This window comes from Solea senegalensis, linkage group LG6 (assembly GCF_019176455.1).
Source record: "Solea senegalensis isolate Sse05_10M linkage group LG6, IFAPA_SoseM_1, whole genome shotgun sequence".
Classification (NCBI taxonomy): Eukaryota; Metazoa; Chordata; class Actinopteri; order Pleuronectiformes; family Soleidae; genus Solea; species Solea senegalensis.
Window position 1 is genome coordinate 24,881,729 of NC_058026.1, and position 26,380 is coordinate 24,908,108.

The window sequence follows — 26,380 nt, forward strand, 5'->3', positions numbered from 1 at the left end:
AGAACAAGTGCCTGTGAATGTGTGAATGTCTCTGGAGGCGACAGTGCCTCTGTGTCACACATCACCTCTGTCCACTCCCGAAGGCCCCAATCACTAAACGTAATTCAAGCTCATTCACCCCTTCACCCCATTTTTAATAAGCTGTGTTTTGCATTTTGATAACCCCCCGCCCGTGTGTCATTATGACTGGCTCCATTTGGAAGAACAAATTCGATCTGACCTCAGGCAGTGGTTTGCACAGTGGGAGATTTATCCCGGTGACAAGGAAGTCAAAGATGGATTTCAGGACAGCGTTCTCACTGACTCCAAGGGCATTTTTAGGAACTCATGTAGCTGCTGCTCACACTGTTTTCTGACCCAAGTGGAATAGAAAAACATCCTGGGGTTGAATTTGGCCTGGGACCCTCATGGGGTACCGATAACTCTCTTTACTAATGTCACAATGTCCCGGAGAAGTTTTATGTTTTTCTATAAGAATAAGAAACCGTGCATCAGAGTGTGTCCTGATACTTTAAGAAAATGTGTTTTTTAAGTCACCTGTGAACATATTGTTCACATGACATCAAAATATGTGCCGCAAAAAATAAACCTTTACTGTCTATTCTACTACATGTTTTGTATGTCTTAAAACAGCTCAGCTCTGTAGTTTGTGTTGTCATCAATGATAACACTTTATTCTTCTGGCTTATAAGGTACTACAGTGTATCAGGCCTCACGGATGATACTAAATACTAAATTGAATCAATTATTTGGTCTTTTTGTTATTTCAAATAGGGAAAAATGTAAACATATCAACTGCAACAGTCAAAACAACATTTATTTAGAACACGAAAAACCAATCGCTGCTATACTGAGAAACAGACGTGGAGCGTGAACTCAAAGACTTATAGTCCATGAGAAGAAGTAGTAGACTCCTGCTAATGTCCACTAATGTCAGGTGTGTGACTGTAAGAGTTGTTAAAAACAATGTATTATGCCTTATATGTGTAATACAGATTTGTATGGTTAAGGACACTTAGAAATAATAAGAAACGAGTGATAGCGTTCTCTGAGCAGCAGCAACTGAAGCTGTCCTGGTGCTGGGATTTCAGTGACCCAGTTATTTTCATAAACCCACCCGCCTCCTCCGCTCACACAGAAACCCTTACAGACAGCAGAGGCAGATGCTACAGCACATGTCCAGTCACTATCGCAGTTATTCAGACCATCATCGGGACGGGATGTGTCCATTCACGGATCACATATTTGTGACAGACACACTTTTATCAAGGGAACTGCTGTTAATGACTATTTACAAATCATTTGTAAATTGTGGAGTGGGTAATTAGCGGTGGCTGATGATCACAGAGTTACCGCTTAAACTTACATGAGCTCAGGAGATTTGACTGCTCTCAAGCAAAGGCTTTACAATGTTTCCATTTTCAAGCTTTCCTATCCTGTGCCTCATTCTCCCTTCACTGTGAACACCTCCCCCCCCCTCCCCGTTTTCTCTCTGAACCTCCATTTCTCTCCGTTCCAGACACCCATGTCTTTATTCAGTGATGAAATCATAATGAAGGATAAGCCTTTAACAGTGGGGTTATTAAAGCTGACCTCAACTCTGCCAGAGTGTCTCCCATATAACAGTGTGTAAGCCTTCTCTGCCGCGCTTCACCCGTGCATTGTATCAGCCAGATGCTGGAGGAGAAGCTCCTCTTCTTGATGGCTGCTCCGCTCCCAGTGGAATATGTGGCCTACATTTGTTTGTGGTGCAGAGTTGGGCTGCGCTTCTTCATCAAACACTTGCAGGTTTCAGCATCGCACACCCTATTTTCCTCTAACATTCATTATTTTGAGGCTACATGCTGTTTTTAATGGTCTGTTTCCCTTTTGCTCTATGATTTTTCATAACTACATGTTCGTATCCGGCTTTTCCATTCATTGATTGCTCACCATTCAGCTCAGATGCTCATGACCTTGTAGCCTTTGGAACAGAGCATGCAGTACATGTGCGAAGATGCACATTTTGAAAAAACACACACACACATGCATATACACACAAAGGTCACCTTTCCTGGGTTCATTAGAGACTGCTTTATTATGGCTGACAGATGAGCCCATAAATCACAGCTCCCCTGGTGGAGTGAGAAGATCCAAAACAAACTGATAAAGGTGAAACGGAGAGAGAAGGGGAGGAAGACACAGAAGGACTCATGCACATGCCGAACGTCAATATACTACATTTATCTTTTGAGGGCCGTCTTAAACAATAGGTTTCTCCCATCGTACAGCGTTCATTTATTTTCAGCCTTTTCATGGACCCGCAGGGAGAAAAGCAGCCATTGTCTTAATTCATCCAATTCATTGATTTGAATTCATCCAAACTTAGATGATGAGATGATGACGCTCCTTGGTGCTTTTTAAACAAGGATGTTTGACAACGTGGAGCTTAGCAGCTTCAGATCTGTTCCTCAGAAGATGGTAGAAAACAGTAACAAGGAACTTCCCACAAAACACCTGTTTTGCCCCCTGGTGGCTGGTACTGGTACAAGTTGTAAACTAAAAAAATGAAAGTACTTTAATTACTTTAAGTAATTTTTTTTAAAGTGGTTTCTGTATTTTTAGGTAGATTTCTTATTATAATATGTGACGATCGGTGTGGTTAATAATTTCAGTTGTGATTCATTTGAACACTGAGAACTTAACTAACTTAACTATGAACAATAAATTATGAAACCTTTTAAACTTTGTTACTTTGTAGTTACGTAGTAATAAGATTTGAACATTTGAAAGTATTTTTTTATCATGTAAGTAAAGCTCATGGCATTATCTCAGTGTGATCATCCTAGTCATTTAAAAAAAAGATAATCTATCACATAATTTATGGGTAATCTTGTTTATCATGTCAGGACCTCAAAGGACTTTGGACTGCACCCTCAGGTGTTATTACAGTAAGAACTTTGCTAACATGTTTGGAAGACGGACAGGTGCAACATATTCTCTGTATGATCTAATCTATATGTTTTATTGCATCTGAAATGATCATGTACCAGACCGTCCACAACAAGAACTTCAATGTTTTCGTGGCACAGATCAGAGGTTTTTACCTTATATTTCCATCAGTTCACTTGAAAGATAATCCATAATCAGCCTCTTATTGGGAAGAAACAACAACATCAACATTCATTATAATCTCTATCTCAGCCACATCCACTTCACCGAGGCTGTTATGCTGTAATGCCACATCTGAGTGAGCTCAAGGTCCATTGTACACTGTCAAAGTTCACAGCATCCTGGTCCTTTGAATTCGTGTGAGTAAAAAGCTGGAGTAGCAGTTGGATGAGGCTCAGTCTGGTGCCGTGATGGAAGTGGATGCAGAGAAAGGTTCCCGTCGGCCCAGCGGAATGAGCACCCTGGAAAAATGCTTGATATTTCTCTTTGTGGCCATGACTGCTGCCTGCATCGGCCTTGTGGTCATCTTCTTCACAGACAAAGCTGATGAGTCGTCCCCTCATGTCCAAGGTGAGTATGTATACTTCAACAGTTTATATAATAATAAGTAAAAAAATAAAGAATATTTTTGAAAAAAGTGTCTCAACAGGGACAGAGGTGTTGACAGAAAACTCAAAGTGAGCTTTCTTTACGTCTGTGACTCAAGTGAAGTCAAGCTGAACCTGCTGTTTAGTTTGACCTACATGACATTGTCTTTGTGCTGAATGCAGGAAGTGATCTATTGTAGACTGTGCAGGTTTTAAAAAAGTAAAAAATACAGAATCCTTAGCCCGATATTTTTCTTTAAAAGTCCAACGTTTTCTTATATAATTAATAATTGACTGTAATCATATGTGAAACTTTATTATTCAGCTGTTAAGTGAAATGAATTCCATTCCTTATTGTTACAGAAGTGACAGAAGTACAGAATTCCATTTTTTTAAGAGATGCAAAATCAAAATTCTTAAGTTCTTAAAAGAATATTGCCACACACACTCTCTACAGCACTCACTGATTAATATTTAACACAGAGTAATCCACTGAGGGTGCATGACACGTCCTTATCAGCCAACAGCAAAGATCAACATATAAAAACAAACCATTTCACTTGTCAAAAAAGGGCTTAAAATGTGATTTAAACACAGCAATAATATAGTAATAACATCACTGAAAGCCATTTCCCTTTTCATTTAGAAACCCCTCGTTTATTCTGGCCTCAAGCAGGCAGTGAAATAAAAACGTTAAATAAGAGGAGACACATGTGAGACATGCTTGGAAATTGAAGTGGGGGACAGTTTGTGTTTGTGTTTGAAGATTAAATGAAGATTAAATTACATTTATTTTATAGTATTACGACGTTGCCTCGACTGCACACATAAATAAATTTTTTGGTGGACACAGGATTGACATTGGGATTATATTTAGTGGAGAATCTGGAGTGCATGTGAACGTGAGTGTGAATGTTTGTTTGCCTCTGTGATACAGGCTCAGTGTGTACATCACCCTCACATAATGGCTGCATGACAACAATGGACAGACTATGAATGAGGAATTAAACTTCGCATATTGTTGTCAATTATTCATTTTCTATTCAGACATGATTATAAATTGAAATGCTTGATCTGTAGAACTGGTCTCCAGAATAATCCGTTTAGTCTAAAGCTCATATTTAATCCAAAATAAACTACATTCACTGCTTATTTTTCAATATCAATAAAAAAAAAAAAAAATCAGTTTTTTAAGTAGTATGTGACTCAACGAAAAAACACACACATCAGGAATCTTGTTACAAAGGAAAAGTAACGTCAAGCTTTTTGTAAAGGAATAAATTGTATTCATTAATTCAAATAATGAGGTTCTTTCTTTAAATGATTCCATTAGTCTTAAATAAAATGGAAAGGAAAGGAAATACACCGTAAATAACAGAATATGATTATGATAACAGCAATGCTCCAAATAAATAAAGTGTATATTGTAGTTTTTTGTTGTTGAGCAGAAGCAGCTCCTGCCACAAGGGAAAAGTCACTCACAGACGCGGACACTGAGTAATCAATGCTGTTTTTCCCAAGGCGCTGCAATTGATTCAGATTTTCACTGCAAATACATTTCACTCTTTTAATCACTTTGTAAACATTTCTTTCTTTCTGCGGTTTGTTCGAAAGTCCTGTTTATCATTTTAACAAAACACACTGACATGTCACAATAGGAGACGATGAAATGAATTACTGGGACTGCAGAGTCGTCGTTAATATTCATGAGGAACACCTGGGGCGAGGCCCAATTCCACATCTGCTGTGAAAATAATTAGTGCAAACATCCCATAATATGTAGTGCTGCAGTGGGAATTTCTTCTTCTTACGTCTCCATATTTGTCCATTTACTGGTTCCACATACTCAATTAGGACACTTTGCTTGTATTTGTCTAATTTGAATATGTTATATGTATTTTTTTTGCAAATTCTTCTAGATTAAAATGAATTGAAAACTTCATCAAATATACTAGTTAGTTAAGCATTAGCAACTTCATTTGAACTTCAATTAGAACATTATTCATGCGGACCATTCAAAATGTTCGAATATTTCACACTTTCTGAAATATTCAACTTTTTTCAGACAATTTCTTATTCAAACGAAACGCACAACTTGACTTTCTACCAAAACATAGACCCAAGCACAGTGACTGACAGAATTTTAGTTCAGTCGCAGTATCTCACAGAGCAGCAAGCGTGAATGTCATTACTGTATATGAATAATACTGTATAATAAAAGAAAGATTGTCTCTAAAACAGTGTTAACGTTGCTCTAAACTTCTCTGTCACACATTCCCAGAGCCGCAGTCTGGTTGTGGTGGACCTCGGGAGCTGTTGGGAGAGTCCGGCACCTTCACCACCTGGAACCATCCCAGCAATTATGACAACAGCAAGAGCTGCACCTGGCAAATCACTGTGGACCCCGACAAGGTGACAATGAGTTTATCATTAGTGCCGCGACACGGACGTTTACAATACTTTCAATACCTGTTAACGAGTAAAAATGTCACGTGTGTTGGTTTGTTTTTTACTAAAGGCAAACTATTATCGATCTATTTATCTGAAACTAAAATTCACAACTCAACTGTTTGAGTTTGACAGACCACTGCTCAGGAAACAGTCTTAAGTAAAGCCAGATGGCATGAAGCACTGCTTACAGATAGTCTCCCTCTGGGCTCACACATGCATGTTTTTGTTCGTTGCAGGTGATCCATCTGTGGTTTGAGGAGTTTGCACTGGAGGAAAGTTCACCCTGCACGTCAGACTTTGTCACACTTCAAGACTCTCTGGGAGTCATGGGTAAACTAAATCTCACACTGATATGGAAACACCAACATAGCAAACATTTAAGGTCATGCTTAAATCACTCCATCCGTCCATGGGCTGCACAGGGATCTATTACTTACCTCAAATACATGTTGATTTCATGTCTATTGTCTTTCACATGAATTAAGATTGAGATTTTCCTTTCTGTAATGTTATGACAATAACCTCATCTTATCGCTGCATGTTTTCTGTGTAGGTAAATACTGTGGTCACACCAAACCAAATCCAGTGGTGTCACTGACAAACCACCTGACGGTCTACTTTGACACAAATGAGAGAACTACAGACCGAGGATTCAAAGCACAGTACAAAGCTGTTCGTCCAGAGCTCACGGCCGGTAAGATGACTGCTGTCGAGATAAAAAAGGGTGCTGGTGCTGGAGGAATCAGAGGAGAAGGACAAGGGAAATGAAAGTGGGTGGGAGTGGAGGGAAAAGGAGGTATATTGTATCCTTGTGGAGCTGAAGTGTTCTCTCATCTCGAATGCCAGAAATAGCCGGAGCCGGTGGCTTTCTCCAAGGTGACCGGGGGGATCTGATGACCCCTCACTTCCCTGTGAAGGACTACCTGAATGGAGCATTATACCAGGTATGCTAATAATTAGAAACACTGTTGACGTGATGTGAGTAGCTCTAGTAGAAAATAGAGGTAAAAGGAGAGTGAATTAATGAGCAAGTGACCAACAACAGCCGCCAACACTGACTTTTTTTAAATAACAATTCAGATTATTTCAACTGCTTGAATTACGTATTTCAAACAGTGAGTGGGTTTTTGCTTTAAACATTGTATTCATTTGATCTCTTCACTTATTCTCTTTACTCTTTACTTATTTACATAACATTACACTGATTTAGCCGTTAATACTTCAATTACAAGAGCTCATCAGTTTAACCATGTTTGCAGCTTTCAAAGTGTTTCCAGGCCATTGATCTTCACTTATTATGTAAATGTATGTCAGTTAAAGCCATCCCATAGTACAGTCGCGACAGCTGGATGGATTTTAACACAAGTTGACCGTGTTTCTGAGGTGTTTTTGATTGCTGGGAAATATCATGTAAACATGGTTTGCATGTGTGTGACAGTGTCGTGCTTGTGCTTGTTTGTTGAATCAGTGGAGAATCACAGTGCCTGAAGGTGAGAAGGTCACACTGACGTTCAACACCTTTGACCTGGTCCCGGAGATCTGTGGAGACTACGTTCAGGTCTATGATGGATACAAGCCTGGCTCTTCTTCAATGGGTAAGCGTGACATCATCCGTGTTGTTCTCAGTGTGCAGTGCAGCACACGAAACACTACTAAATATTCAGTCATCGGTGCAATTTATTTTAAAAGTTGGATGTGATTACGCGGCGCAGGATTCAGGTCAGACTTTGTTCAACATTAACAGTATCAATGATGTCGGTCCATGTATAAAAGATGAGAGCGCAATTAAAGGTTTGACAAGCTTCTGGAGTCTATTTTAAACTTAATTAATTCAAAAGTGGCTGCACAGACTGACAGAATTGTTTAAGCAGGATTGATGATCCAACCTACGTGTTTCTGTCTGTCAAGTGCAAAGATACAAGAACTGGATCAAAAACCTTTGCATTTTAATTGAGGTATTATTAATAATATTGTACCTATGATACTGATATCGTGCTGTATGATAAATAGTGTTTACAATAACATCGTATACCGACATGTTTTTGAGTGTTATTCAGGATCTTGTCATGTGTCATTAAACGCTGATGTAGAATAAGGTAGAAACATAAATAATAATAATAATAAAAAAAACTATGAATATGTCAAAAATCGATTTTAAATAAGGCTGCAAAGCAGCAGGTATGGTTTGGAAATTGACAGGAACACATCTCCCCATGTGCAATGTAATTAAACACCCCTTTGTCTGAGGATGGTGCTTTTATTGATCATCCCATGAATGTTTGTCATCATCTGAACACAGACATTTTTTCCCATGAAAGGTAAATTCTGTGGGAGGACGATGCCAAAGCCAGTGGAGTCCAGCGGCAACTCAATGGTGGTCCGCTTCAAATCCAACAACCGTTTGACTTCAAAAGGATTCAATGCGACTTACACCAAAACCAGCTACACCACAACAAATCCCACACCCACATCCAGACCCAACGCCACCACACAAACCACCTCATTTCCTACATCGACTGGTGAGTGCTCTTCCCAGGACCTACTTTTCTGTGATATTAGTCAATGGCACGTTTCTACTCTGACATCAGTTCAAGTACAACAACAGATAACAAATAATCCATGCATCTGTGTTGGTTAGCCTGTGGCCAAGTGGAAAGGGAACTTGACCTGTAACTGGAAGGTCGCCGGTTCAAATCCCTGCCTGGCCCAAAAGGGCTGGGGTAGATACCCAACTCCCAATGCTCCCCGGGCGCTACTCAGTGTGACCACTCTAGGATGGGTCAAAATGCAGAGGAATACTTTCCCTAAGGGGATTAATAAAACTAAATTTTATTACAACTGTAGTCTCTTCGCTATTGAGATGTCTTATGTTCAAAATTGTTGCTTAATAAAAAAATATGTGCGTAATTAAACTTAAAGTTGGCTGAAGATTAGAATTTTCTCTCTCACAACAGAGTGTCCAATTTGCCTAATCCCCAAATCTGCATGTTTATGGACAGTGGGAGAGCACTGCACATATGCAAATATTCTGACCGGGTCACCAACCCAGGTCGTAGTACCAATAGCACTGATTTATGAAAATAAAAGTAAATAATGCTAACCTGAATGACAGTGACCATATCATTACCAGTGTGCAGTTTTCCACCAGTTCTAATAAAGTGACAGTCTCCAAATGAGGATGAAGTCATGTTTCTCCCCCTTGTGCTTCATGTATTCATCTGTATATTAAAGCTTTCATGGCCTGATGCACACACAATACTCAGCCTCCCTTAATTAACATATTGAGGTGTGAATGTGATCGTACGTCCAATACGTCCTCTATTATCCTATTTTGACAGGAGGTGGTGGTCCTGTGATCCTCGAGGGGCGCAAAGGTGTCATCCAGTCTGCGGGTTTTCCAAATGCGTATCCTCCTCACCTGAAAAGTTCGTGGAAGATTTCAGTGTCCAAAGGATTCCTGGTTAAACTGCAGATCACTGAACTGGCCATCACAGGAGAGACGGGACAGTGTAAAGAGGACAAACTGATCATCTCAGATGATCACAGCATTCTAGGTTTGGATATTTATTTATCCTGTAATATAAATTGTATTATGATAATCTTAATACTAAGACATTCGCATAGTATTTTGTAGTATTAGTATTTTTCCTTCATCTCGTAAGATTAGTATACACTTCATGTAGATACGAGTAAATTAAATTTTAAAAGTATGTATGCCGTCTCTTCTGGTTTAAATGTTTCATAACCTCACTTTAAGTTAAACTTTGTTTTTGTTCTTTGCCCAAAGGTTTAGGCACAAAACACATTTGGCTAAAGGTTTAGGAAACAAATGCATTTAAGTACCGAGAGTGTTTTATTATACAATTGTAATCATGTGATAAAGGTAAGTGAATGATGATAGTGTGGTAGTTGAATGTTAATAATTAATAAGTGTAAATGTAATATAATGGTATATGGTAACACTGTCTTATACCTAGAAGTAACAGTGTGGTAATAAGAATGGGAAATGTGTGAGATTGTGTTATTCTAATATTCTTAGAATTCTTATTACCACACAATTACCAATGTAACCACCTTGCCACAGTGGACCAAAGTGCTGTTCAGAATACTAAATAAAAGACATAAAAGCTCACACGAGGCAATAAAATACAATACATTAAAATACATAAAACACGGAAAGAAGTAAGATCCAAATAGAACACAATAAAAACAGATAAAATAAATTAGAACAAAAATTAAATTAAATAGAAATAATGTCCATGTGGGGCGACATAAAAGACATTTATGACATTTATTAGTATGAAATGATGAACTTATCACCATACTGTCATCACACTATCTTATTATTGTCCTGAAATGTCCGTTTAAAAATGGGATTAGATTTAAAAATGTGACCTCCTGGGCCAAGTGTTCTGTTTGTCCATCCAGTTTCTTTGGCCCCCACACAAACACCCTCACAGTGTTCACTCATTAGTGCATTTTCACTGTTTTACTGCATCCTTTGAACCATCTCTTCATCTCCCCCCTCCTCCTCCTCCTCCTCCTCTTCTTTCTCATTGTCAGGCACACACTGTGGCTACATCCTTCCCCCAGTGGTGGTCAGTGCCAGTGAAACACTCTCTGTCACCTTCCAGTCCGACGGTCGCCTCACAGACCGAGGATTCTCCGCCAAGTGGGAAGCCGTGTATCCTGAGGACATCACAGGTACAGAGGACTGACACACACAGACACACACACACACACACTCACACCTGAGTCACACCTTGCCGAATCGCGAAACATCTCACCTCTCTGTCATATATTTATAAAAGCAGCTACACTGTTGCGTGAGGCTGGAGTGTGAACTCTATTGAAGCACAGCTCAAAGTGCAGTGTGGGGCATAAAAAAAACAAGATAAAACTCCTTTATCTGTTTCTTTATCCTCACTAAAGACGAGACCTTGAGTGTGGAGGTTGAAGAGTTACTCTAGTTTACCAGGTAAACGTAGCAATACAATGATATAGAATTAGTCCATGATGAGTAAAAACATTTTGAAATTCATTCATCTAGATCAGGGTTTCTCAATCCTGGTCCTCAGGACCTGCTGCCCTGCATGTTTTCGATGTTCCCCTGCTCCAACACACCTGAATCAAACAAATGGGTCGTTACCAGGCTTCTGTAGAGCTTGTTGATGAGCTGACTATTTGAATCAGGTGTGTTAGAGCAGGGAAACATAGAGCAGTGGGTCCCCAGGACCCCGGACCACCATTGTTTAATTGTATCTTTCTTTTTAAACACAGTATTACACATAGAACTATGCGGTTTCAAAGAGACTCAGGCCTATCAAGTGCCAACCAGGTCATCTTAAAATAGAGGCCAACATGGATCACTGCCATCCTGTATGCAACAAGAACAAAAATGCAAAAACAGGAAACACATCAACATTAACTAAAACACGACATTAACATAAAACACACACCCCCCAAAAGCAGAAAACACAACGGAAAAGGTAGCTACATGCTGCCAAACAAGGATCGTGCAGATCACTGAAATGGCCTTCATGTCAGGTGAGTGCACACCAGAAGTAAACAGAGTTGCGCTATTTTATAGCGTTAATCTCATCTGTATATCGCAAGGATTAACACGTTAACTTTGACAGTCCTGCAAAAAATAACCAGCAAAATGTATGTGTGTATGTGCTGATTATACAATGTGTGTAGGACTACACGTTCTCACTATTGAAACTATCCATCAACTAGTACTTTGGGTGTTATATTTTAGACCAGTGGTTTAAACTCAAATGACCTGAACTGAACATCTAGTCTTGTCAGTCGGGGGCCGGTCAAGTGAAAAATGACAATATAAGTGACAATGTTTCACAGAATTTCAAAATAAAAGTGTGGAGCAATATATAAGGCATAATGAAAACATTTATGACGCAAAACGAGCCGCATGTTTGAGAGAAATGATGTAAATAAACATAATAGTGCACAAAGTCATATTGGATTTATCCTGTTTGTGTTTTGAGAGCACAACGTGAAACACTAAATTCTTATAGGGCATCAACATGAACATGATTCATGTCAATTTTTATTACACCATTATACCGTGTACATTCAGTTTTAACATCATAATAACAAGTTTAATCTGGAAATTTGCCCATTCCAATAAATTGACACATTTTCATTATCAAAGTATACTTAAGTTAGTCACTTTTGCCACTTAAAAATAAAACGAGACACACCCAGTTTCCACCTTTTGTCATTTATTCTGAAGGGCTCTGTCATCACATGAAGATACTTGTTGATCACTCTCTCTCTTTCTGTGTCAGAAATCCAGGGCTGTGGCATTTCCTCCAAGGAGGAAACTGGAGTCATCAAGTCCCAGAACTGGCCAATGAACTACAAGGCTAACACTGAGTGCATGTGGAACATTGCTTTGCCTTTGGGGAAAAAAATCACACTGACATTCACAGACTTTGACCTGGAGGACAAGGACATCTTCTCGTCCAAGTGCTATGACAACATCATGGTGTATGACATCAATGGTTTGACTGGTGCACTCATGAAACAGCACGGTGAGTTGGTTGTTGGATTTCATTGCCCTGATGCTCAGTTGCATCAAAAAGAGCAAAATCTAAATGGATCTCATTAACCCTTTTTTTTTTAGCTTTATTTAATACAACTGCTCAACAAATGATCTTTTCAATCTACTCTAGGTCCTTTCTGTGGGTCTAAGCTGCCTGCCACCATCAAGGCGACAGGCAGCAGGCTGCTGCTTCGTTTCCACACAGACCTGTTTACTGAGGGCAAAGGCTTCAGGGCCTACTGGACCACAAACCCCAGTCTGCCTGCTCCCACTGAACCACCTGTTCAGCCCAATCCCTGGGACAACATCGCCATAGGTGAAGTATCTGCATCAGCCTGATAACGACACTACAACAAAAATTGTTAAAACATGTCAACAACAAAAAACTGCACAAACTCTGTATTTATTGTTTTAATAATGGTTCAGATGATGATGTGAATGTAATGAAACCACAGATAATTTAATCCAATCCTGCAGTTAACCTCAGTTCCACATACACTAAACTTCTCCATCTGTTTAATCTCTATTCATTTAATTATATTATAAACAAAATATTATAGTTTTAAAATCAAGGACAAGTCAGTCAGTCATTGACAGAAAGTTATTTTAAGAGTGGCTTTTATATCCCAACTGACTTTTACCATTTACCAAGGTATATTTATTAGTCGCCCGTCTGTGCAGTTGTGTTACAGTGTATATTCCGTCGTGTCACTGGTGTCACTGTGGCCAAAGTCCCGGCTCCTTGCCTTATATTTATGTGATCCCTTCTTCTTCCCATCCTCGCGGCTTCTTCACACTCACCTCCCCGTATCTATCCCTGCGGTGCCTACAGGGGCAGTAAAACAGGGAGATGAGGTGTGCCGCGAACACAATGTGAAGTGACCCATTGCTTTGGTTTCCCCTCGCTGCTCGCTGTCACATTCCCATTCTTCACACTGCGATGAGCCCCAGGTGGCTCAGGCCTCTGTCCGGCCAATGGCTGGAATAGAGTTTTATAGATAGACTCTGCTGCCTCCTGTTTTATTTATTTTTTATGTTTCCGTTCTGGCACTGACCAGTGGTGGCCTGTGTCTCGTGTAAGAATGGAAAAATAAATAAATGTTGGAGGAAAAGTGACCAATGTGATGTGGACTTTTAGGATGACCAACAAGAAGTATGTCTTTGTGCATATTTGAGCCCATTTCAGGACCTATTGTGTGTATGCAGATGTGTTTTTATTATGAAGTTTGATGCACTAAATCCAGTGAACACTGCAGACAAATAGATTGGTCAATGCCAAAAACACAGAGACAGAGAGGGACAAACACATGACCGAGAGCCACTTTCCTTCAAAATGAGAGCGTATCTGTTGGCTGCAGATACTTATTCAACCTTTGTTTATACAGCCAACATACATGATGTATCTTCTTCTTCTTCCATCTTCTGCATGTGACCAAACCATCTCAGCCAAAACGTTCCACTCGAGCTGTCCCTCGAATTTGCCTTTTTCTAATCCTGTCCATCCTGGTCACTCCCAACGATATTCTCCAACTCCTCCAACTCCACCTCCTGTCTTTTAGATTTGCAGATCTTAGTGACCGTGAGGGAACATAAGGCTGATGCAGATCACAAAGTTAGGGATGGGCAGGATTATGAGGGCATTTAAAAGCAAATCAACCCGGTAGAGCACAGGGTAGACAGAATCGGTGTAATGCGCTATACATGAGCTATCCAGTAATACCTTTGGATGGTTGACTCCAGGTTTCAACTCATCCGCTTTTGCTTACTTTCATTCCTCTTCTATCACTAGAGATTACAATATCATCTGCATACAGCATAATCCACATCTCTGCCTCTACAGACTTCCTGTTACAACGCCACAGCTCCAGTCTTGGCATCTGACGTATACATGGTGATATTTTACTGAGGTTTTCTCTCACATTTCCTAGACTGGCCCGGTACATGTGGCAAACCAGCCATTCCTCCTGCTGTTGTGTCACGTATAGTGAATGGAGAGCCGGCCACGCCGCACTCCTGGCCCTGGCAGGTGTCCATGCAGGTGGGAGTGTTTCCACTTAAACACTGAATATTCACATCAGAATAAAGTACAGCATGCCTGTGCCTTTACAAATGCAGTCATCAGGGAATGTGTAATCCTTGTTCTCCCTAAGAGTTCAGTTCATTTTCCGTGTGTTTGTTTCAGGTGTGGCCAGCCAGTCGCCCAGAACCTTCCTTCTCCCACACCTGTGGTGGCACTCTGATCCACAAGAACTGGGTGCTCACAGCTGCTCACTGCTTCATAAAGTAAGAGCTTTGTGTCACCATTTTCACATCATCACAAAGGGAAGCTGCTAAAGCCATTTGTATAAAGAAAGGTTTTCTTTGAGTGAATATCTCAGGAGACAGATGTTATAGTGCAAGCCCAAATGCCTCTACTCTTTGGCTAATGGTGCACAGTCCTCTGTAGTGAAAGCAGTTTATATATATAGCTTACAAGTGGATATTTTTTATTTAACATCAAAATTAGGACGTGTACGCAGAATACTTGTGGAACACGAAGAGCAGAAACAGAAAACCAAAAAGACTAGATGAACAAAGAGCACGGAGACTAATTACAGTGAGGAGGGAAAGATAATTGGACAAAGAGTCACAATGGAGAGAAACCAGGCTGACAGGAAATAACTCCAGAGATGACACACGAGGAAGAAGCTACAAAGTAAAAGAGACAAATGACAAGAATAAAATGTAATTTGGGACTAAAAAGATTCAGGTCCTGGATTATCTTACATCACAAAAAAAGGGTTTACTTCTGTAAAAATATTATATTCTATATCAGATGAAATGCAGTTTGACTCGTCCTGTTGTGTGTTTGCTGTCAACAATGAGGTGTAATTATTGATTCTTTCTGCTGGTTCCTTGTCCAGCTATGCTGATGAGCTGCAGCGCTGGCAGATGTGCCTTGGCAAACACAACCTGACCTACACAGAGGCGAGCGAACGCTGCTTTAATGTGTCCGGTATCTATCGTCATGAGGGCTTCAAGTATCCCACCGTGCCAACAGTGGAGTTTGACATTGCCCTGATCAGGCTCGACGGGGAAGTGAAACCCACGGACCAGATCTCTTACGCCTGCCTTCCCTCTGAGGAGGAAGTCTTACCTAAAGACAAGAAGTGCTATGCCACTGGCTGGGGAGATGAAACTGGTGAGGTCCGAGTTTCATGTTCAGTACACAGTGCTTTGTTCTCTTCATAATAGTCAGGATAGTGTGAGAGCGAGTCTGCATGCACCCTGAAAGTGTGGGAGCTAAATAGAACTCTTTAATCATTTATTTGATTAATTACCTCATGAAAAAAAGGCCCATATTGGCCTGCACATGCACATGTAGTTCACATTTGAATGATGACACTAACTATAAATGTGTAACCATTTGATGTTACTGTATTATTCAGTCAAATATAATATACCACCTCATGCAGGAGACACTCACATCCTACTGTTTATGATGTTTTAATATTCATTTTTGCATGGTTGCATGCCCTCTAGTGGACGTAATGTGTAAATAGCCTGTAGTTTATTTTCCCCAGAGTATCACATTTAAGTGTCTCTCTCCTTTTTCTTTTCTCTTTAACAATCAGTCTGTGTATTTAACAGGTGATTCACTTAATGCTAAGGTGGCAGAGGCTCTTAACCAGGTGGCCCTGCCTGTTGTGCCATATGACACCTGCAAGAGGATGGATTACTGGTGGTTCCAGGTCAAGACCTCCATGATCTGCTGTGGTTATACCCTGCCTGATGAGCTCAAGTCTGTCTGTCAGGTAAAAGAAGATGGATGGATGGATGGATCAGTGGGTGGATGGATGGATGGATGGATAGCTTAGATAGATAGATAGATAGATAGATAGATAGATAGATATATAGATAGATAGATAGATAGTACCAAAATATAAAATATTTAGAATTTACAAATGAAAGATGTATTAAAATAGAAAACAAAACATAACTAAGTATACCTTAATAGCCCAAGGTCTTCGGATTGCAAATAGCAGTGATAAGACAAATATCATAATATTATAGATCATAATGAGCTGATGAGATAAAAAGTTGATGGTGTTGCTTGATGACTTTGATTGACAGGGAGACTCCGGTGGACCTCTGGTGTGCCAAGATAGCCCCGGTGGCCCTTGGGAGGTTCATGGTATCACCAGTTTTGGCCCAATTGGATGCATTATGAATAAGAAGCCCTCAGTGTTTACTCGCTCCTCTGCCTACCTCCCCTGGATCGCAAATGTCATCCGCAGAGACATCTACCATGAACACAGTATGAATCCAGCTGGAAATGACCCGGTAAATATGGTACAGGTCTGTTTCTCTTTGTGCTTTTCATCCTCTGTTCTCCCTGTGTAGCATCTGGCTGTGGAGGGCCAAAGGACTTGACTGGCACAGGCGGCACCGTGTCTTCGATGCATTATCCGGGCAGCTACAGCAACAAAGCCCGCTGCCAGTGGAACATGCAGGTGCCGGAGGGCAAAGTTGTGCATCTCCAGTTTCACAATTTCTCCCTTGAGGAGAGTGAGATGTGTTTAAATGACAAAGTCAGTCTCACAGACAGAATAGGAACTCTAGGTATGTGTACACTGTATCCTAAAAACATGACATTTTGAGAGTAATCCACAAACTGCAGATTTACTGTATGTCTTCACACTGAATGCCTGAACTCAAAGGCTTCGGTTAAAAAGGCTGTTTGTAAGGAACTTAATGTATTAAAACCTGTCGACGTCGCAGACAGGATTTGGCATGCGGAAAGCAAAGTTTTGCGACATCAGTATTGTGATTCCTAAACGGTTGAATAACTGCCAGATAATGAAAGTGAACGTTATCTTGGAGAAGGGGGCAGACGCACTCACTCAGTGAACCATTTCTGACAATTACACAGCCATAAAATCAAAATAAATTCAGGCTGCCTGAATATCATGATGGTCATGTGGGTTAAGCCATAAAATGGCCATTATGTCATCAGAGATTAGCACGTTACATTGAAATACTGGCTTCACTTGCATCATTCACTTTCATTTTAATTAAAAGATACTGCAGATACTTTATGTTCAAGTTGTGGGAAAGTGGTAGATCATTTTTTTTGTGTGTGGTTTGCAGTATGCTGTCTCTAAACTACACAGCTTATACACAGAGCCCTTTTACAAATGGATTCTTCTTCATTTATCAAGTAAAAAAAAAATTAAATCAAAAATGGCAGTTACACATCTCCCACAAAAAAATATATAGCAATGAGAAGATTAAATGATGTTCTCATTCTCCTTTTTACATTTGGTGTTTGTGCTAGTTTTGCATATTCCTGCCTACATGGTAAATGTCATGCACACATAAACACACCACGCATTTATAACAACGTGCAAAAACAAGAAACACACAAGCAAGTATGATGTAGACTTTAACATCACACACAAGCTCATGACAGATGTTTGTACCTCTCAGGCACATTCTGCAGCCATGTACCTCCAAAAGACCTGGTCAGCGATGGAAACACACTTCACATCAGCTTCTCCGCCAATGACAAGGTGGTGGACACAGGCTTCAGAGCCACCTGGAAGGCAGTGGATCCAGCTGTGGGTAAGACAAGAGAAAGCACAACCAATAAGACACTGAGGGATTTGTTTCTCAGTCAAACTAAAGTTCTATCTTCCTGTTCTCACCACACACAGCTCCTTGTGGAGGAAGCTTCAGCAGTAATCAGGGTGAAGTCATATCTCCTAACTGGCCCAGTGACTACCAAGCGCAGTCTGTCTGCACATGGCGAATCACCATCCCCTCAGCAAAAAGTGTACATGTAGCCTTCACTCACTTTGAGCTGCAGGCTGTTAATGCGCTGGGAAAGTGTGTGGACTATGTGGAGATCTTCAATGGAGAAAACATGGCATCACTAGGTTGGTTATTATTGCGCTACAAATTCTGTCGTGTACATCGTCTCTGTCGTCAGTGAGATTGTCTGTGACGATGACACCTTCGTTGTCTGTTATGCAGGTCGATTCTGTGGCTTTGCCCCTCCATCCGCCATCATCATCCCCGGCAACAAGGTTATCATTCGATTCCTTGCCAACAAAGAGAATCAGCAGCAAGGTTTTCGTGGGTACTGGACCACTGATGCCAGTGTAATCCCAACTCTACCCGCTCCCACCCCGAATCCATGGGACGGTGTTACTATCAGTAAGTGTGGGCCTCATTCACTTCATAGCAGCCGTATAAACTATAGCAGTATCTGTTTTTGAGTTTATGCATTTGTCATTGTAAGTGTAACACTTATGCTTTAAATAGACTTTAAAGTTAGTAACAATTGTTGGCTTACAACAAAATTGTACATTGTCTCCTCCCAGGCTGGCCAGAGAATTGTGGAAAACCAGCGGTGAATCCCAGAACAGCGACCCCAAGGGTGGTTAATGGAGAGGAGGCGATCCCCCACTCGTGGCCGTGGCAAGTCTCCATGCAGGTACTGCACTGTCCAATCCTGTGCATCACTGTGGAGCCTCACTGACTGGAAGTGAGTGAGAGAACCAAGCTTATATTTTCAGTAATTCTCAGTCTCTTCTCCAGGCTTCACCAATGCTTCCTATACCATACATGCACGGTTGTGGAGGCTCTTTGATCCACAGTGAGTGGATCCTAACAGCTGCTCACTGCTTCATGGTGTAAGATGCCACCACAGAAAGACTGTCATCGTAGAAACCCATAATGAGCTATAACCTAAATCACTCATAATGTGGATTTCTTCCAGACCGTTAAATAAACCCTCCTACTGGCGCATGTGTCTCGGGAAGCACCACATGAACTCCTCCATGGATGTTCCCTCAAAAGAGAGGTGCTACAAGGTGGACACTATCATCCGCCACGAGGGCTTCGTCTATGAGCAGGATCGTACGGACATCACCAATGATATAGCCCTGGTGCATCTGACTGAGCCTGTCAATATGACAAGGGAGATCAGCCCAATCTGTCTGCCCAAGCCTGGGGCTGTGATGCCAGCTGGGACGCTGTGCTTTGTTACCGGATGGGGGGACGAGAAAGGTAGAAGCGATCACACATTTGTATCCTGCCTCTTTTAAATGAATCGGAATGATGCTAGTAATGTGTTATTGTGTGAATATTCTTTCTGTGAAAAGTCTGTGCTGTCTTTATTTCCCTGCTGGCACCCATTGTTTTAGTAAACTGAGAGCGAGGGTCCAGAAAACCCCCAGAAAACTAAACTCTTCCTTTCAATTGTATTCACATAATGAGTTTAACGCCAACACATTTGTATGTAGTCGTGTGTTGCTGTTTGTTTTCCTTGTTATCGAATACTTCAGAGAGTGTACCAGTGTCTTCAACATCATTAACTTTTCTTTTTGTCACTTCTGTTTCAGGCAATCTGTTTCCAAAAGTGTCTGAGAAGCTGAATCAAGCAGCTCTTCCTGTTGTTGACTTCCAAACCTGCAGTAAACCCGCTTACTGGTGGGACACACTGAGGCCCTCCATGATCTGTGCTGGATACGAGTCTCCAGATGAGCTTAAGTCTGCCTGTCAGGTGAGGGGACACATTGTGAGACCTCACATCTCCACACTGGCAAATGCTTAAGAAAGACAGTGTGTCCACTTCAGCTGGGACATTTAAGTTCTTCCTTAGGTCTTGCCCTACCCCATAATAACCCTGTTTACAGACAAATAAGAAAAAAGATAACAGGACCTTCTTGGTAAAGGTATGAAACAGAGAGAATGGTACTTGTTTGCTGAGATTCCCACCATGCCAACATTACATAAAGGAGCTGTCCACTAATGATTTGGCATCCTGTTCACTGTTTTCTTTGTGATCAGTCAGCCTTGATTGCAAATGCTTGTTCAGTTTTCAGACAAAATTAGAACATTAGAGAGGAACATTGGAACAAACAGAGAACATTATTTGTTTGCCGTAATGAGTAAGCGTGCAAGTGAGGACAAGGGAAGATATGGAGGAAAGACTTTCTCTCAAACTTTATAAAAGACGAAAATCCTCTGATTAATAGTTGCTTATTCCCAGAGACGTTGCAGACACAGTGAAGTGAATATTGTCTCGCTGTATGAGAAGAAGACCTAAAGACTTTCTGATATCATTGTGCAATGGCTTTTAATGTAACGCAAACTCTAATCTGACCACCTTATCTTAGAATACAGACAATCACATCATCATCAACACTTTTGAATTGAATTGAATGACTTTATTCCTCCCCCAGGGGGGAAACACACATTCACAACAGCTCAGTTAAGGTGAGAATCGAATAAAAGAAAAAAAATAAGAATAAAAATAAAAATAAGATAAAGTAAAAATACAATACAATACAATAGTAGGACAAAATTACCAAAAGATAAAAAGTAAAAAGATAAAATTAAAATTACACTCTAATATAGAGTATTATCAGGGAAAGTGAGTGGACATTTAAGAGGAGTTAAATATCCGAACAGCAGTGGGGATGAAGGACTTTCGGTAGCGACTAGTCTAAGGAGTAAAACCTTAGACTAGTTTTCTGCCGCTTTTTTCTTTTCAAATCAGGACAACAACAACATTAAAAAAGTTTATATATGAAAGTAGTAAACCATAATATGTAAAAAAGATTTAGTTTATTACAAACCTCTTATATTTTCTACCGACCGAGTCACGGAACCTCTTTACTTCTTTTCCAGTGAGAGAATAGTTTTAGAACAAATGCTGTGGTTTAATTACATCAAGACAATGTTATTTACAGCGCTAATATATTTTTGGTAAGACTTTACATTTATTAGAGTAGTTTTTTTCCTGATTCTGATGCTTGGTTTGAACTTAAGCAGCATGTGTCGTCCCCAATAACACAGGGCGCAGAAAATCTTTGTAGTGGCCCTCCATGGTGTTCACCAGTGCATCCACTCACAGTAAATAGTAGCTGATCTGTTCTCCTGGTCTCCTGCAGGGAGACTCTGGAGGACCTTTCGCATGCAAGGCTGCTGCTGCTGCTGCTGCTGCTGCTCCTGGCGCCGAGTCCACCTGGGAGGTTCACGGTGTGGTCAGCTTTGGACCTCAGGGCTGCATCAAAGACAAGAAGCCATCTGTATTCACCCGTGCCTCTGCCTTCAGCGACTGGGTCAACAACAACATCAAGAAGTTTATATATGAAAGTAGTAAACCATAATATGTAAAAAAAGATTTAGTTTATTACAAACCTCTTATATTCACGGAACCTCTTTACTTCTTATCTGAATAGTTTTAGAACAAATGTTGTTGTTTAATTACATCAAGACACTGTTATTTACAGCTCTGATGTATGTTTTAACTATAAATATGACATGAAATCATTATTTCAGTGTAAGCTGTTGTGACTTTAACTTATAAGAACATGTATGCATGAACACGCTGTGTTATAAATGATCACAAATGACTAACAATAAAGTCAAAAACTGGTTAAAGTTCTTGACCTTTCGTACCCTTTGCAGCCATGAGTCAATGTTTTTTTTAAAAGTCGTATTTTGTAAGTTATTTTCACTTTTAGCAGAACGTCATTTCTTATTCCACTCTCTGTTCTTTCCTTCTTCATTTCCTCCCTCACTGGCATACAGATACAGAGTTTAAAGTTTGGGGGTTTTAATCACATGACTGGGCAAATCAGCCAATGGCAGAGCTGAGCTCAGATTTCAGCCTGGAAGGAGGGGGGTGGGAGGGAGGAAGAGAAAGAGACAGGCAGTAATCTGTGCTCATGGCTTGAACATAGTCCACCGGTGTCCTGACAGAACTTTGACTCTTCTCTGGATTGTCGGTGTTGTGCTTTTGGATTATATTGATGGCGTATGTTATGACAAGGATTTCCACCACTGGGAAGAATCCAGAACTGTGTCCTGGCACAGAGTAAGGAGAAGAGAAGGAGGAGGAAGAGGAGGAGGAAAGTTAGAAGCAGTTTTTCCCCACCTCATCTTTGTCTCTGCAGTTTTCTTCTGTGGGAGAATGGGGGCAGGAGCTCTGACTATCTGTGTGAGTATAAAGACTTGGTTCAAGCAGAATCTGTGATTAAGGGCAAAAGGATCCGTTATCGGTCTGGTGACTGAGCAGACATGTCAGGACGGGACAAAGCTTCTCTTCCCGCAGCAGAACTAACTTCTCCTCCCTGACTTAAAGTGACATTTCTCAATAAATGCAGACATTCTGAAACTCTCTCTTTGCTTTGTGAACACAGAAAGCAGCTTCACAGCCGCTGCTCCATCCAAGCACTAACTCTAAACTTCTCATTTCCTGTCCAAACCTGTCACTTTTTCCAAGCAAATATCCAACTCTTCTCCAAGGCCACTTCTCTTCACTAATGGAAAGTTTGTCCTCATGAGGACAACGCTAAAAAAAAAAACTACTAAAAGGCGTTTGTGTGAGCTGTGAGTGCAGCTGTTGCTGTTGCTTCCCATGCCACCCACAGAGGGAGAGAGAAAGAGGCTGGAGGAGAGGAGGGGGGAGGGGGTGTGTTGAGGATTTGGAGGGAGGGGGACACATGCTGGAACTTGCTGTCACCCTCATGAGCAAGTTTTTAGTTACTTCATCCTGTGACGAGGGAGTCGTCTTGTATACCTGGTTGCAGCATCTCAACCCTGACACTTCAACAGGCAGGTTTTAGTACAATGACACTCTGACTTTCTCAAAAGTCCTTTGACAATAGGTCTCTCTCTTTTTTCACACTCACTGTCAGAAGTTGTGAAAACATTCGGGGGAGGGGAGAGGGGAGAGGGGAGAACATCACAGTGCGTGTTTCTCTTTTTTTTACACCTGCAGCTTCATAAGTGTGGAAACATTACTACAGTATGATCTGATCCTAGATTTAACTTCACAGACGACTGCAGTGACTTCTCATGAGACAGAATATTTAAAGTTAGTTTTTATTAATCCCCTCTGCATTTTGACCCATCCTAGAATTAGGAGCAGTGGGCTGCCACACTGAGTAGCGTACCCCAGCCCTTTTTTGGCCGGGTGGGGATTTGAACCAGCGACCCTCTGGTTACAGGTCAAGTTCCCTTTCCACTTGGCCACGGGCTGTCTTTTTCTTACTTTTTCTTTCATTTTCTGACAGTCCGAGGTGTGCTTGACCGCACTGTCTGCTACATTGAAATCAGTGTGTCTGTCATTCAGGACTCATTTACATGCAGGTTTATGTTTAGGAGCCTTGTTTGCTAGTAGTCTATTGTATTATTATGTTCTCTGCATTACTCAGTATCAGTATCGGTCCAATATTGGTGAAAATCACCGGATCGGATATCAGACGGATAAAAATGGAAAATCAGACACAATCCAAAGGTCTTACACTTACAGTATATATGGCAAGAGAGATATATTATGAGAGATGAATGAACGTCACACAGCTGGAGAATTACGTCTTGTTTTGTGTTGTTAACAGCTTCATAATTTCAAAGATCTAAAATGACAGTATTCTCTAGTTTGTGATATCGGTATCAGGTATTGTCCCGTCGCTGATTGTTAGATTGTTGTTTATACCAGAACTCATGCTTCTCTTGCTTCTCTTGTTTCTCATCTTGTTCTTGTTGCGATGAGGCTGCTGATTGTATTTTTGTGTTGACAAAATCAACAGTTGATCCTTTGTGTGTGTGTGCAGTAAAGTAAAGACAGATTTAGGAGACATCTGTTCAGTCTGGCCGACCACAGTGACGTGAACACACCTCCAGTAGCTCAGACTGGCTTAACTCTACCTGTGAAAAGTTCCTCTCTTGCCACCTAAAACTGTGCCGTGAACCTTTAACCTCATTTCCAACAACAGTGGTATTCTTTTTAGTGTAAAGTAAATATTGATCCATAAAAATACTTCTCTTCAACAGTAAAAGAGTGAAACATTTAGAACATAGATTTGTGCTCCTAAAATGACTTTTTACACCTGTCCAGGAGTTTTATTTATAGTGACAGAGCAGCTGAAGCCCCGTCAGTGTGCTGCTGCTCCTCAGGCACACGTCAAACCGTGAGTGCAGTCGGTATAATGTTATGCACCTCACCTGCCAGAGAGCCATGCATTAGTGAGCCTGATGTCCTCTAAAAGCTTCTCAGATGCTCATTTGAGTGTGGATGCACGTCGTCTTATTAAAGCATCTGCCACGGTAAAGATCTCGTCTCCTTAGCCACCGTAGCGCCATCTGTGAGATGGGTTTTTAATTAGCTGATCTGAGTGTGGCACAGCCTTTTACCCATTCTGTCTAATCAACTGGCCACACAGGGAGTGAGATGAGCATCAGCTCTGCTTCATTTACATCTACCACACAGTAATTAACCAACGGTGTCATGTATGGACTCAAAGGTTGTATGAAGATTGTTAGCTGGGTCCGCTGTGACCACATGATAGCCAGGGCCTCTCATTCAGGTCAGTTCACTCGTCTGAAGTGAACACTGGAATGACAGGATGTCACATGGTGCAGTTGTAGCTATGGTGGGAGCTACAGGGGTAAAACTTGCTCTGAATGTTTGTGTTGCTCTAAGCAGAGGAAGTTGTTTTTTCCCCCTGCGTCTGGTTTGTGTGGCGTCTCTCTTGCTCCTCGCGCGTAAACGTGTAATGTCCTATGGAAATGTGCCAAATGATGCAGACACAGAATTATCTACGTGCTGCTAATGCATCAGAGGCTGGTGTTTGTGTGGCAAGATTGTGTTTGCACTTTGAGAGAACAAGACGAGAGGATATGACATGTGGCACTGTTTGTCTTAACAGATAACAGTTACACACACACACACACACAGTGTGCACTGTATACACATACATTATTAACCTATGTATATATGTATTCTGATGTGTTTTTTTTACTAGTCTACTATTTGTGCATATGTTTGTCGTATGTGTGCAATGCCCTGAGTCACTGTGTCATAATATGCCTTTAGCCGTAGGTGTTGCATGGTAACCTGACATTTGTCGTAGCAACACATGCACGCCATGTCACTTGCACTTCCTCTTCATCACAGTGTGTCTGCAAACACACTGAGTGCATGAACACTGCCATGTACCAGCAGCAGCTCCACACATGGACTGGTGTCTCAGCAGAACCTGGTGCTGGAACCAGCACTGGTTCTGACTGACTGCTGCTCTCCGCCGCTCCTCTCTGTGCAGCACAACAAGACGGCTGTGCTGGTGAAAGAAGACATGAAGAAGATGGTCCAGATCCCCATGCTCAGAACCAGGACTGTGGCAGCAAAGCACACCAAGCTGTTTGGCGCCTCCCTGTTTGAGCTGCGAGACAAGGGCCTGGTGAAGGATGGTGCGCCTCTGGTGGTGCGGAGGATGGTGGAGCATCTTCGCAAACATGGTAAGGGAAACTCCACTCTGAACTTCACTGTCTTTGGAAAAGGAGAATTACACCAGTTTAAGAAGTGGCGTCGGTTTTAAACATTACGATAAATGTATTATATTGTTAGATCAAATCAAATCCCACATTTATCACCATGTTCTTTTATAATTTACTTTATGTAAATGAACACTTTCAGTGATACAATCACAGAATGTTGTGTGTTTCTTTGTGAAAAGTATTAATTCCTTTTCAATGACATCCCAGCAAAGCATTTTAGTAAAGAAACAAAGGTTTATGTATTTGTCCAGCTTTTCATTTCTTCCATAGTTTTAAAGTATATTATAGTAGGCTTGAGAGGCACAGAGCAACTCGAGTTATTGTGTTGTTTTTATCATCACCATCATCATCATCAGTAAGTATTCTTTTAAACCATAGAAACATGACCTTTATTGTTGTTCCTGTACTTCTTCTTGTCTACCACTAGATGTCAGCACAAGAAATGATAACTTGTGGTTCAGACTTCTGTTCCTCTCAGACCTTTCATTTAGGGACTGTCAACAAATTG

General features: G+C 41.0%; 2 protein-coding genes across 4 annotated transcripts in view; both read left to right on the forward strand.

Annotated features, from left to right (window-relative positions):
• The first annotated feature begins 3,272 nt into the window (after positions 1-3,272).
• On the forward strand, positions 3,273-21,998 carry zgc:154142 (uncharacterized protein LOC555481 homolog). The gene is made up of 25 exons (XM_044027339.1): positions 3,273-3,501; positions 5,800-5,930; positions 6,206-6,299; positions 6,523-6,663; positions 6,816-6,913; positions 7,438-7,564; positions 8,288-8,488; positions 9,308-9,523; positions 10,533-10,673; positions 12,281-12,526; positions 12,668-12,853; positions 14,466-14,575; positions 14,720-14,820; positions 15,441-15,718; positions 16,168-16,331; positions 16,651-16,834; positions 16,921-17,139; positions 18,007-18,141; positions 18,234-18,455; positions 18,553-18,735; positions 18,903-19,015; positions 19,120-19,214; positions 19,301-19,590; positions 19,926-20,086; positions 21,480-21,998. Exons 1-25 carry the CDS (start codon positions 3,342-3,344, stop codon positions 21,696-21,698), a joined length of 4,215 nt encoding a protein of 1,404 aa, XP_043883274.1. The 5' UTR covers positions 3,273-3,341; the 3' UTR covers positions 21,699-21,998.
• Positions 21,999-22,262: 264 nt separating this feature from the next.
• Positions 22,263-26,380, forward strand: part of fam13a (family with sequence similarity 13 member A) — a 51,533-nt gene continuing 47,415 nt past the window's right edge. For 2 of the 3 annotated variants that reach the window (XM_044028596.1, XM_044028597.1), the window contains exons 1-2: positions 22,264-22,531; positions 25,638-25,833. In XM_044028596.1, coding sequence (XP_043884531.1) covers positions 22,505-22,531; positions 25,638-25,833 — 223 coding nt within the window. In that variant the 5' untranslated portion in view covers positions 22,264-22,504. Of the gene's footprint in view, positions 22,532-25,637; positions 25,834-26,380 lie in introns of all 3 variants that reach the window. The other variant, XM_044028595.1, reaches the window with a different exon arrangement.

Bases quoted from the DNA above. Each gene is read 5' to 3' on its own strand.
- zgc:154142 (XM_044027339.1), top strand. From the start codon at position 3,342: ATGGAAGTGGATGCAGAGAAAGGTTCCCGTCGGCCCAGCGGAATGAGC. The intron at 16,332-16,650 runs GTAAAAGAAGAT...TTTGATTGACAG, and splicing joins AGCTCAAGTCTGTCTGTCAG to GGAGACTCCGGTGGACCTCT. The intron at 17,140-18,006 runs GTATGTGTACAC...TGTACCTCTCAG, and splicing joins AGACAGAATAGGAACTCTAG to GCACATTCTGCAGCCATGTA.